Source organism: Mustela erminea, chromosome 9 (assembly GCF_009829155.1).
Source record: "Mustela erminea isolate mMusErm1 chromosome 9, mMusErm1.Pri, whole genome shotgun sequence".
Classification (NCBI taxonomy): Eukaryota; Metazoa; Chordata; class Mammalia; order Carnivora; family Mustelidae; genus Mustela; species Mustela erminea.
The window spans coordinates 7,235,164-7,249,355 of record NC_045622.1 but is presented as its reverse complement, the minus strand read 5'-3'; the positions used below and the strand labels follow the sequence as shown (position 1 = coordinate 7,249,355).

Below are 14,192 nucleotides of genomic sequence, written 5' to 3'. Positions count from 1 at the left end.
ACAAGACAAAAGATGCTATCATTGTTGCTGTTTCAGCACTGAACAGGGAAACCTGCACAGAAGAAAAAAAAAAAAAGCTGAAGGACTAGAAGAAACACTATTTGAAGATGTTAAGATTCTTTGTTGTACCAAAAATTGGCAAATTATGGCCCATAGGCCAAATTCAGCTCACCACCTGTTTTTGTACAGTTTACATGCTAATAATGATTTTAGCATTTTCAATGGATTAAAAAAACTACAAGAATAATATTTTACCTGTGAAAATTATATGAAATTCAAATTTCAATGACTAGTTTTATTAGAATGTGGTATGCTTGTTTTTTATCTGTATTATGCTCTAATAGCATAGTTGAGTAGATGAAACAGTCTGTATACCCTGCAAAACCTAAAATATTTACAGTTTGACCCTGTACAGGAAACATTTTCTGACCTCTGAATTATGTAAACACAAGGATTTATGGGTTCATTATAACAATCAGCAAGGGAACTGATAAAATGATCAATATAGAAATCCCTTGCTTTTCTACAAAGGCAAAACAATTTTGGAAAGCTGCTTCATCAAATTCACAATTCTCTGTTTGAAACCCTTTAAGCTAGATGAGTTTCAGTATTTGGAATTTTTTGGATTTTAGAAAAGTGAATATACATATGTCATATGTCATTCTGTCATGGAGCTTCCCTCAAGATCTGGTGTGTCATCTAAAAACATTAATATTTTTATAGGTCATTGTGTGACTGTTCATTTGAAATTGGATAAATTAATCCAACAAATAGTCTCACATCACTTCATGTTAAAGTTTTGCTTATGTAAGGTTATAACCTTGATTTTGATGCTTTTGGGATGTCAAGTGATTGTGGACTTGAATTTATGATAGTGATTTATGAGAAAGTTCTCTAACAAATCATTAGTATGATTTTTATTAAGATTTTCTTTTCTTTTCTTTTTTTTAAGTAATCTCTGCACTCAGCAGAGGACTTGAACTTAAAACCTTGAGATCAAGAGTTCCATGTTCTCTTGACTGAGCCAGCCAGGTGCCCTGATTAATATGATTTTTATGTAGAAAATTATAAACACTGTTTTGAAAGATGCTAAAGAAGACATAAATGCACAGAGAGAACCACAGTCATGGATAAGAATAGTCATTATTGAGAAGCTATTATTTCTCACCTGAAGGGACTGATGACTTTAGTGTAGTTCCAATTTAAATCATAATGGGTTTTTAAAAATATTTTTTAAATTTTTATTTATTTGAGAGAGAAAGTGTGTGCATGAGTGGTGGGAAGGGGCAGAGGGAGAGAGAAGCAGACCTGAGAGCCCCATGTGGGGCTTGATCTTAGGACCCTGAGACCATGACCTGAGCCGAAGGCAGCCACTTAACCGGCTGAGCCACCCAGGCACCCTATGGTGGGGTAATTTAGAAAGTTTATGATTTTGTGTGAAGTCAGGAACAAGAACAAAGAACCAAGAATAGCTCACAAGTTTTGAAGATAATGAGAGGAGACTTTCCCTACCATTTACCAAGACTTATTTAAAAATGTTGTGATTAAGACAGTGTGGTTTTGACAGAACAGTCAACCAGTGCAACAGAATAGAGAACACAAATTCAGACATCATACCTCATGAACATGGGATCTGTGACATAATTGTCTTTAGGAAGCTAATTAACTAATCATTATACATCATTTAGATATTTTAAATCCCCATATCATTATCCTGTAGAGATTTAAAAATGAGATTGGAACTCTACCTTAAATCATAAGCAAAAATCATTGAAGACAAATTAAGAAAAACAACTTTAGGATGAAATTTAAGAACATCTTTATTACTCCAGAGTAATATTCTCCAGAGTAGAGAAGGTTTTCTTAAATATGGCAAAAAAAATTTGATACCTGTATGTAAAACGTTGATAAAGTCAATGTTAAAGTTAAGAATATGTTCACCATAGGGTGCCTGGGTGGTTAAGAGTCTGCCTTCAGCTCAGGTCATGATCCCGGGGTCCTGGGGTTGAGCCCAGTGTCAGGCTCCCTTCATAGTTGGGAGCCTGCTTCCCCTTCTCTGTCTGCCCCTCCCCCATCTTATGTTATCTTTTGCTCTCTCTCAAATAAATAAATAAAATATTAAATGTTTACCATAAAGAAGATGTAGAATGACAAACTATGAACTGGGAAAAGATTTTTTTGTGATTTAAATAACTGACAAAGGGGGGCGCCTGGGTGGCTCGGTGGGTTAAAGCCTCTGCCTTCGGCTTGGGTCATGGTCCCAGGGTCCTGGGATCGAGCCCCACATCGGGCTCTCTGCTCAGCAGGGAACTTGCTTCCTCTCTCTCTCTCTCTCTCTCTGCCTACCTGTGATCTCTATCCGTCAAACAAATAAATTAAAAAAATCTTAAGAAAAAAAAACTGACAAAGGATTAGTATCTAGAATATATAAAGATTTCCTACATAGTAAAAAGAAAAAGACAAACAGTCTAATAGAAAAATAAGCAATAGATGTTAACAGATATTTCCAAAGGTGGGGAGACTGAATGGTCAATAAATGTACCATTTAGTTTTCTGTTAATCTGTGACAAATTACCACAAATTTAGTAGCTTAAAACAATCCACATTTATTATCTCACAGTTTTGTAGGTTAGGAATATGGGATGATGTAACTGGGTTCTCTGCTCAGGGTCCCACCAGCCTGAAATCAAGGTTTAGCCCATCTATTTTCACCTGGAGCTTGGGGTTCTCTTTCAAACTTACTCCTATTGGCAGAATTCATTTTTTTGCAAAAATGATCTATCCTTCTTTACTGGAGGATGAAGTCCCCCCCACTTTTTTTTTTTAAACTAGTTACTGGCCAGGGGTCGGTCTTCGCTCCTAGAGGCTGGTGCTGGGTCCTTGCTCCCCGGTTCCTCCAGCTCAGTAAGGAGAACTCTCTTAGGTCAGATTCCTTCACACTTTGAATTTCTCTGACTTCTTCAACCAGTTAGAGAAAACACTTTGCTTTTTTTTTTTTTTTTTTTTTTAAGATTTTATTTATTTATTTGACAGAAATCACAAGCAGGCAGGGGGCGGGGGAAGCAGCCTCCCCACTGAGCAGAGAGCCCGATGTGGGGCTCAATCCCCGGACCCCGAGATCATGATCTGAGCTGAAGGCAGAGGCTTAACCCACTGAGCCACCCAGGTGGCCCAAACACTTTGCTTTTAAAAGACTCTTGTGAATAGCTTGATTCCACTCACATGATCCTCTCAATTTTGAGGTCTACTGATTAGAAACCTTAAGTACATTTGCAAAATCCCTTTTGTCTTGTGATGTAACATAATCAAAAGAGTAACACTAGGGGATGGAGAGCCTTGGGGCTGTCTTAGAATTCTGCATACTATGTCTCAGCCTCTTTAGGAATCAGATCTCTGCCCAGTAAGACCATATTGAGATATCATTTTACATCCACTAGACTGTAAATATTTTTTAAAAATCTGATAATACCCACTGTTGGTGAAAATATAGCCCCGCAGGAATGCTTGTGAACTATTGGTGGAGTGTAAGTGGGTACAGTCACATGGGAGCCCAGTTCACTTTTACGTGGTAGAGGTGCAGGCTTTCGTGCTTTATCACCTAGGAGTTTGTCTGTGTCTGTACTTCTAGAGAAACTCAGATGTATGTCACTAGGAGACATACACAAGAGTGTTCATAACAGTATTGTTCTTGATAGCCAAAAGATTAGAAATAATTTAATATCCATTGACAAGAAAATGGGTAAATTATTGTTCAGCAGTAATTGTATAGCAGTAAAATTAAATGAATTTCAACGACTCACAGAAAAATCAGTGAAGCTTAGAAATGGTGAAAAAGCAAACTGCCATGTGGTATAATTTCTGTTTAAATTTTTTATTGAAATAGAGTATACATACGGAGATGAATGTATTTGTGTAGTTGATGAGTTTTCATAAAATAAATATAATCATGTAACCATTGCCCACATCAAGAAAGAAGACTTTCTTAGCCAGTACTGTACAATTTTAATACACCTAAAAATCAAGAAAAGCTACTTTACATGGAGATACCTACATCTGTGCTGAAACTATTCTTTTAAAAAAAGGAATGACAAATAGAGAATTCAGGTTAGTGCTTACCTGTGGGGGATTGGGACAGATAAATTCACAAGATACACATTGGGATCTATAGCATTATTTGCCATTTGTAGTTAATAATTTGAATGGTAGATTTATGGGTAACAAAACTTTCTCTGTACTCAAAGTTTCTGTGTAAGTTTTCCACATCAAGCGTTTCTCTACTTCTATGTAGACCTCAGTATTGTATTCTGCAGTTTAACTCATTCTGACACCAGCCACCCAGATTAGCACAGACGCTGCAGGTAGGGGCTCAGACCCTCAAGACCACTGTCCTCTTCAAACACCAATCACAAGTAGTGGGTCCCCATATTACCCACATTTCTAACTTGGCTATGCATTGGGGATTCCCATGATCCCCTCCTCGGGTACTGTAATTCCCTGTAACAGCTCACAGAACTCGGGAAAACACTTTTTGTTACTGGTTAATACAAGGGATATTAGGGGTACTAATGAAAGATAAAGATGAAGAGGAGGTACATAGGTACATAGGGCAAGGTCCAGAAAGGTCCTGAGCACAGGAGCTTCTGTCCTTGTAGAGTTTGCAGTCCACCTTTCTCTTTGAATGTGGATGCATTCACCACCTTGGAGGCTCTATGAACTCCTTTGTTTAGGCTTTTAATGAAGTTTCCGTTATGTAGGCATGATGGATTAAACTCTTGGCCGTTGATGATTAACTCTCTTCCGCTTCTCCTCTCCTTGGAGGTTAGGGTGGGGCTCTCATCACATGGTTGGTTCTTCTGGCTACCTACCTCCATCCTGAAGGTCCAGAGGGGTCCATCATGAGTTATTAGGAGTTACTAGTGTAAACTGAGGTACGGTTGAAAGGGGATTATTATGAATAACAAAAGGCTCCACTTATTTCTATCACGGAGGACATTCTAAAGGTTTTAGGTGCTCTCTGCCAGGAAACGGAATGCAGACCAAATATATATTTATTATATCACAAAAGGTTTTGTGATTTCTAAGACTTGTTTGATTAGAGATTGTATTTCAGATAAAAGCTACATGTGCAGAGCCATGGTTGTTACAATGAGTAAGAAAATAGAAAGGAGGGGCGCCTGGGTGGCTCAGCGGGTTAAAGCCTCTGCCTTCGGCTCAGGTCCTGATCCCAGGGTTCTGGGATCGAGCCCTGCATGGGGCTCTCTGCTCCGCAGGGAGCCTGCTTCCTCCTCTTTCTCTGCCTGCCTCTCTGTCTACTTGTGATCTCTGTCTGTCGAATAAATAAAATATTTAAAAAAAAAAGAAAAAGAAAAGAAAAAATAGAAAGGAGAAATAAGTCAGATTTAGAATTCATGTGAATTAAAGTTAAGAAGATCGAGTTGTACCATATGATGGTGAATTCTAAGTGAAGATGCTACTCCAGAGTTAAAATTATTTTAGTTAAGGCATGCCAAGTTTTGGGTGAAATGTCCAGCTACAAAGGTATTTATAGAAAAAAAGAATTTAAAATAGAATCTAACAAATATAGGTCAATTGATGAATTCTTTTTATAAAATGAATATTTTTGCAATAGGATAAAACAGTATCTGAATCTTGTGTTGAAAAATATGGAATAGTGAATGCCATTCAGAGAATTTGTAGTTAATGTTTCTCCTGAAATACCTGCTCTGCTTTGATATCCCTATGCCCTTGGGTAAGTAATGGGGAACTCTTTTAGTTTCTGTAGACATGACATATTTCCTAGTATTGTCACAGTGGCTTAATGAAAACATGGAAAGCTCATGGCCTAGTGCCTAGTGTATGCCAAGTATTCAATAAATGTTTTTAAAAGAGGACTTTGTAGGCTCTTTCTTTTTAAAACAGATTTAAGATTTCCTGTGATTAAAATCAGACATTATCACTTTAATGAAGAAAATCTTAGGTACAAATATGGTGTAGTTTTTCATTGCCTGCGTATTTACTTTATTTTATAAATCAGATAAAAATATTGCTGCTAAGTATATTTTCTTTCCTAGTGATTTTTCCTTCTGTTTTTATTGTAGATCAACGTACGAGTGACCACCATGGATGCAGAGCTGGAATTTGCCATCCAGCCCAATACCACGGGCAAACAGCTTTTTGACCAGGTATCATTTAGCCACATGAAGTATGCAGCTTTTGACAGCATACAATGTGGAAGCTGTTGCAACTTCTTTGTATGTTTTCCTCTAACTTTACTGCTATTGCAACAGTGTCGCACTTAGAATTTTTCATGGTATCTTTTCAGTTATCTGGAAAGCTATAGAGCTATTATTCTTTCTCGTTTCTAGATGGGAAAGAGAGGACTTTTAAAAGGTAACTATCAACGGATATTTCTTTAACATCCTCTAAGTAAAGCACTGTGATGAGGACTCAAAGAAATGAAAAGATAGTGTCCCTAGCGGGATGGTTGAAAATCCTAGATAGAGGGGATGTCAGGAGCAAGGCCTGGGGAATTACAGTCTACAAGTAGGCACCTGACAGCAGTTCCATGTCATAGCCCCATGATAAGCTAACATGGGTGTCATGTTGAGGAATTTGGACTGCTGGTGCTGTCTTTTTCTCACTCTTGAGTGCACATTTGAGTCACCTGTGGGGCTTTTGAAAGAGAATAAGGGTAGTGCTTACAGACTACATCCAGATACTCTGATTTCAAATTCTCTGGGTCCTACTGGAAATCATTAATATCTTATTTGTTTATTTAAGCTCCCCAGGTAATGCAGTAAGTAATGTTGTAGGTGATGTTTTATTTGGAAGGGAAGGAGAGAGATTGGTGCCCTGAGGCCAAGTGATTAGGAAGGTGACTTGATGATTACAAGTGGAATGAGGGTGATTGGGGGTGAGACTCAGGGGAGGATGTTTACAGGGACTTACATTTGGGCAGAAGAGTAAGGAGTCTATGATCAGACCTCCTTGACCTTAGAGAACAGAACAGGAGGCAGAGTTTCTAGTACACAGCAGTAAATTACCTAGAGATATTTTGGGTTTATTTAGGTATCTCACATAGATCTAAAATACACCAAATTTTAAAATTCCTGGAAAGTTGTTTCTTTTCTTGACAAAATAGTATACGTAATCTTCCTGATAAGTTAATTGATTATCTTGAAAGCCCTGAGAAGGTCTTTTTATAAGATGAAAGGTTTTTGGTAGAGTGAGCAAATTCTTAAAATCATAAGCAGCTACAAGCACCATGCATACCTTGTACATGTTTTACCTTGTGAACTGTGAGCTAGTTCTGTTGATTTCTCTAGGCTTCCTGTTTGTAAATATATCATCTCTCTTACTTGAATATAAATGTGAACGGAGTTAGCATTCATTGTACTTACTTCTTAACAAGTTGAAATCTTATTTATAGTGAGTGAAATGTTTTTGATGGTCAAAAACTAATCAGCAAGTGGGCTTCTTTGGTATTATGAACTGAGAAATAAATTACTTGCTTTTTATCAAGTAGAATTGCTGTAGTTTAGACACCAGGAGAAAGGAAGCCTCATTTTTATAGTGCAGTACTGTGTAGTAGTTAAAAGTGTGGGTTCTAGAGTCACACTGCCTGCATCGGAGTCCCCGCTCTAGCTGTTTGACTTGGAACAAATTACTCTTTGCCTTATTTTTTTCACTTGTACGCTTAGGATGATGATAGTATTCTTCCCTTAGAGGGTTGTTGTGAGAACTAAATGAGAATCTGTGTTAAGTACAGAGGACAGCATTTGATGCACACAACACAGCATTTCATAGTGTAAATGAAGTTCTAGATTAGGGAGTAGTATCTGTAATGTGCTCTCTGAGCAGTTAATTCTTAAAGTCACTGTTTTTCCCTGACAGCTTCTCTTGAGCCCAAATCAAAGGATCTAAAAGCAGGCTTTACCTTGGGTATAGGGAGTATGTGGAGTGCGTTGGCAGGTAGGTAGGTTCAGGGTTAAGGCCAGGAGCAGACTAGACACAGGAGTTCTCTCAAATGAGGGTACATAGCAACATGAGTCCAACTGTAGCAAAGCCTCACTTCTCATCACGATGCCCTTGAGGCTAGCTGCTGTGTGTAGGGGGCTCTGTTTGAGTGCTGGAGGTCCTTTGGTTTGCTCCCTGATTCTTCTACACTGTCATCCTCTTCCAGCTTCTACTTGTGGGATTAGAGAGTATTCTTACCCCTAAGAAGTATTCAACATGATCTGTTAGGATGCAAGAAAAAGGGGCTCCTGGGTGGCTCAGTCAGTTAAGCATCTGTGTTCAGCTCAGGTCATGATCCCTGAGTCCTCGGACTGAGTCCCGCATCCAGCTCCCTACTCAGGGAACCTGCTCTCCCTCTCCCTTTGCCCCTCCCGCTGCTCCTCTGCACTCCCTCGCTCGCTCGCGCTCTCTCTGCATGTTCTTGCTCTCTCCAATAAATTTAAAAAAAAAAAAAAATCTTTAAAAAAAGGATGCAAGAAAAAAATATTAAAATGTTGGTTTATATTTTTATCTTTTTAAAGTTACTTTAAAAGTAAATGCTTTCTAATGTATGTGTGATACAGCATTTTATAGGTAAAAATACATATATTGTCGTTAATGCCCAAGTATTTTTTTATTTATAAAAATATGTGATTGAAAGTTTCTGAGAACGTTGCCAGAAGTAGTAGGGAAAGAATTTCACAGCTGAGCTCTCTTGTTCCTGGTGTTTGTTGTGATGGTCTCAAGCTAGTTACGGTACTATCCCGTGTGCCCACTATGGCAGATCCCACCTTTAGTTCGCCAGCATCATGAATCACACACAACCTAGAGGGAAAAATAGGCTAGAAACTTTAACACTTCTCTTACTTGCTCCTGACCTGTGAAAATTTCCTACTCTACCACTCTGAGCTGGAATCTTTTCTGTGGCTATTCGGCTGAGATAGCCTGTCTTTTGCCAAAGTTGAATTATTTGGGATCTTCTTTGTCTACATTAAGGGGTTGGTGGTTTGGTTTTGATCAGTTTTTGTATCAGTTGGGAGTCCTGATGATGTATCATCCAGAAATTTCTCACTTTTTGTTTTTTTGGTGGTAACTTTTCCTAGCACAGCTAAATGGTTTTTTATTCTTAATTATTTTGGTGTGTGTAATTTCAGTGAAATTTTTCAAGAGAAGGAAAATAAACTTTCTGAAAGGTTCAGTATGCTCTCTTGAAATCAAATGCCTGATAAATTTCCTTAGATATTAAAAAAAAAAAAGCCAAGAGTATTTATCACTTTATTTTTTTTTAATTTAAAAAAAAATTTTTTTTTAAAAGATTTTTATTTATTTATTTATTTGATAGACAGAGATCACAAGTAGGCAGAAGGCAGGCAGAGAGAGGGGGGGAAGCAGGCTCCCCGCTAAGCAGAGAGCCCGATGTGGGGCTCGATCCCAGGACCCCGAGATCATGACCCAAGCCGAAGGCAGAGGCCTAAACCACTGAGCCACCTAGGCGCCCCGAGAATATTTATCACTTTAAAACTAATGTTGAGGGAGCACCTAGGGGGCTCAGTCGGTTAATCGTCCACCTCTTGGTTTCAGCTCAGGTCATGATCTCGGGGTGGTGAGATAGAGCCCTTCATTGGGCTCCATGCTCAGTGAGGAGTTGGCTTGAGATGCTCCCCCCCACCGCTCCTCACATGCTCTCTCATTCTCTCTCTAAAGTAAATAAATAGGGGTTCCTGGTTGGCTCAGTCGTTAAGCCTCTGCCTTCAGCTCACTTCATGATCCCAGAGTCCTGGGATTGAGCCCCACATCAGGCTCCCTGCTCAGCCGGAAGCTTGCTTCTCCCTCTCCCACTCTCCCTGCTTGTGTTCCCTCTTTTGCTGTGTCTCTCTCTGTCAAATAAGTAAATAAATCTTTAAAAATAAATAAATAATAAAATCTTACAGAACTTTATTTTTAAAAAAACTAATGTTGAATCTTTATGTAAAGCTTTAAAAATATTAAAAACTCTCACCTCTCCTGGGTCACTTCCCTCATTTTGTTTTAATATAGATCTAGAAAAAAATAAGCTTTCCAAGCGCTGATACATTCTTGGGTGGGTCCTAGCTTTATTTATTTATTCTGCTACTTTCGAGTACCTGCCACAGGCTAATCATTCTTTAAAAGGGCATGATTAAGATGACTAAGGCAGTAATTTCTGTTCTTTTTTTTTTTTTTTAAAGATTTTTTTATTTATTTGACAGAGATCACAAGTAGGCAGAGGGGCAGGCAGAGAGAGAGGAAGGGAAGCAGGCACCCTGCTGAGCAGAGAGTCAGATGCGGGGCTTGATCCCAGGACCCTGGGATCATGACCTGAGCTGAAGGCAGCGGCTTTAACCCACTGAGCCACCCACGTGCCCCAGTAATCTCTGTTCTTAGTTTTAAGCAGTGAAGGAGGGTAAATAAAAACACTACTAATCATACAGTTACTTATGATAGAGTAAATGTTCTAATAGTATAGATAGAATACTATGGGAACATCAAGGAATGAGTGATTAATTTTATCTATATAATAGGATAGCTTTATTCACAGAAAACATGTTAGTTGAACTGGGGCTTGAGGAATAAATTTTTCAATGGGTGGTAAAAATACAGAAGAAACATTCTAGGCAAAAGAAAAGGCATGAACAGAGCTGTAAGGATAAAATTTGGGCATGTTCCAAGAATGGTTTCTTGCTCAGTGAGGGAAGAACAGAATATTTGATAGTGAAGGGTAGAAGTGGGTGTGAAATCACCAGTTGGATAACCTGGTATGGCTTTTAAATGTCCTCAGAGACTCTTATCACCAAACGGATACTATTTGCCTTGCCTACCCAGTTGTGTAGTCACACTGAAATAGGAAAGTGGGATTAGTTGTGGGGGTACACTGAAATAAGAAAGTGGGATTATGACAGCTTTGTATCTGCTTCCCAGACTTGTTATCTGTTGGGGTCATGATGGGAGATGAGGAAGAAAAAGTGGTATAAAAAAAAGCGTGGATCAAACAAGATTGAAATGACACTACAAAATATAATATATACAAAACCTGAATTTAAGTTTTTAGAAACATCCCTGTAATTAATGTATTAAATTTAAGAAAGAACTCTAGAGCAAAGAAATATACCTATAATACCTATGTAGTTTTGTTTTTCTTTTGAAATATAGTACCATTTACTTTCACTGTGAATGTTGACCTGAAATTGAACTTTTTTTTTTAAGGTGGTGAAAACAGTTGGTTTGCGTGAAGTTTGGTTTTTTGGGCTGCAGTATGTGGACAGCAAAGGTTATTCTACGTGGCTTAAGCTAAATAAAAAGGTAAAATACATATAAAATTCAGCTGATAATTAAATTACTTTGAAGTTATTGTGATCATGAATTTGTATTAGAAAAGCTCAGGGTCTGACTGAATTCAGTCAGACCTCCTTTTACAATTATCTCAATTATTAAACGTTTCATGTCTTTTAATTCAGTAAGTTACCATTAACTCATCTTAGAGAAATGTTGATTCATTTTTCCTGTTTGAAAACTTAACACATAATAAATATGAGGTGTAATTGAGTACTTTGATTTTGGCTCAAACATTACAGGGTAAACTTCTTAGGGGAAGTTTCAACTTGGTTATTAGACAGGACCTGTGAGTTACAGATCACGTTCATTAGCGCATAGAATCTTTTTTTTTTTTTTCACATATCCAATAAGTTTAGAATCTTACACACTAGAGTCTTAGTTATGGATTTAGAATCTTATTTGGGTTTTACATGCTACTTTCTTCTAAAAAAGAATTTGATGTGAATTTAGGATTTTTGTCGATTATGCTTGAAATTACTGTTGCAGGTGACACAGCAAGATGTTAAAAAAGAGAATCCTTTACAGTTCAAATTTAGAGCTAAATTCTTTCCTGAAGATGTTTCTGAGGAATTAATTCAAGAAATAACCCAGAGACTTTTCTTCTTGCAAGTTAAGGAAGCTATCTTAAATGATGAGATATATTGTCCACCAGAAACTGCAGTTCTTTTGGCTTCCTATGCTGTCCAAGCCAAGTATGGAGATTATAATAAAGAGATGCATAAACCAGGATACCTGGCTAATGATAGACTCCTACCCCAGCGGTAAGTGAAAATTGTTTTTTACGTTAAATTGTCTGAAAAAGAAATTTATAAATAGATTAGGACAATTTTTTAAATTGTTAGAGTATATTCTTTTAGAAGTCATGACCTGTAGCTGCATAGATTTCTATATGCTGTAATTATTCAAAGTTTCTACCTCTTCTCCTCATTCCCACGGATAAGCGGTAAATGGAGGTAGTGGTAATTTGGGTTTGGGGGAGGATGTGACTATTGTTGCTTGATAAAAATTCTCACTAAAACAGGCAGATAGATGGTTCTTAAATGCTTTGTGAGTAAGAAGTGTCATGCTTGGGAAAAATAGAAAGTCAGATGAAAAAAGCAACTAAAGTCCTAGAAAATAGTAATATTTTTTTAAAAGATTTTATTTATTTATTTGACAGACAGAAATCACAAGCAGGCAGAGAGAGAGAGGGTGAAGCAGACTCCCTGCTGAGCAAGGAGCCCGATGTAGGACTCGATCCCAGGACCCTGAGATCATGACCTGAGCCGAAGGCAGAGGCTTAACCCAACTGAGCCACTCAGGTGCCCCCAGAAATGTAATTTTAAACTATCCAATAAAGCTGGAGGAGGAAGGGGGAAAAAAAATCAGACGGGAGAAGTGCCATGCTCTATTTCCTCTGTAGAGTTAGAATTCAGTTTCCAACTTTTTAAAAGTTTGTTTTTGTTTTGTTTTTAATGTTTAATTAAGTAGTCTCTACACCCAACATGGGCTCAAATTCATAGCGCTGAGATCAAGAGTCTCATTTTCCTCCAACTGAACCAACTAGGCACCCTGTGAAAGGTGTTCTAAACTCAGTTTTCAGACTCCTAGTCTAGTGCTCTGTCCTCATATGCAGTATATTGCTGCTTCTGTAATCGTCACTTTAAAATAGCATGGCATAGGAAGAAATCATTAGGCAGAAGACCTAGAGTTTGAATGTTAGTTCTGCCCTTTACTACTTAGGTGACCTTACGTGCATAATCTGAAATCTCAGCCTCTGTATCTGAGTATGCGAAGTGGGGATAGTAATCCTGCTATCCTACCTTATGGTTTATGACTATAGAACAAGAACTGTTTGGTTTATAGTTTTAACCGTAAAGTGTGGTACAAGTGTTGGTTGGTAGTAGTATTTATGAGATCTGAGAAGTACAGCATCAAATGTTACTTTAAAATATCTCAATTCATAATTAGAATTGCACACCAGAATGTACATGGAGATCTTTTTAGAACCTGGGAAGAAAGTGTTACTCTCTTAGTCAGAATTCCTGAATTTTAAAATTTCTGTTCAAATGCAAAATTGTGTATTAGTAACCTAAAATTTCACAGTTAGAATACTTAACAGTATTTAAGCTGTTAGATGGTAGTTTCTTTTTCATAGGTCATAAATGTGAAAAAGGGAGACTACTTCATGTCCACTTTTATTCCATTTGGTTGTGGGCATTAATGTTTATTTTTTTGGAGTAAGTTGAGTTAATATATGCTTTATAAGGTATCATTAAGCACAGTAGCTTTAATATTTGATGATTAAATGTTACACTGTTTATTACTGTTACACTGTAATGCTGTTGCAATGATAGTTTTCTTGGAAGGTAAAATAATGCATACTGTTCACCAAAAAATCAGGAATATGAGACACCTTTTAGCCTCTAGGTTTAATTTTGATTCTTATTCCAACTCCAAACTCTTGGTCTCAGATTTTTTTTTAAGCATTGAATTAAATAGCTGGTTACTGGCATAGTAGACTTTCGTTTCAGATAAGGATTAGTTTCTATCTTACTTGAGGTTTAATTTTTTTATATATTTTTATTTTTTATTAAAGTATAATTGGCACACAATGTTACATTAGTTTCAAGTGTACAGTACAGTCCATAGCTCTGTACCAAAATTGAGATATAACTTATGTTTAGTAAAAGGCACAGCAGGTTAGGTTTTAAATCAGCATATAAGGTAAATATTATATATAATCAAAATTGCCCTTGAAATTTCCTAATTGTTCATAAAAGAATAGGCATGTCTTGTCTCAGGTATAACACAGATGGTGGTTCTTTGAATGTGAGATTAGATTGCTGTTTGGTTGAGCATGAAGT

At 37.4% G+C, this 14,192-nt stretch overlaps 1 protein-coding gene across 2 annotated transcripts in view; it reads left to right on the top strand.

Moving 5' to 3' along the window:
- The window catches only part of RDX (radixin), an 87,649-nt gene that overhangs the window by 18,467 nt on the left and 54,990 nt on the right, over positions 1 to 14,192 (top strand). For both annotated transcript variants that reach the window (XM_032356357.1, XM_032356356.1), the window contains exons 4-6: positions 6,099 to 6,182; positions 11,218 to 11,313; positions 11,833 to 12,107. In XM_032356357.1, coding sequence (XP_032212248.1) covers positions 6,099 to 6,182; positions 11,218 to 11,313; positions 11,833 to 12,107 — 455 coding nt within the window. The remainder of the gene's footprint in view (positions 1 to 6,098; positions 6,183 to 11,217; positions 11,314 to 11,832; positions 12,108 to 14,192) is intronic.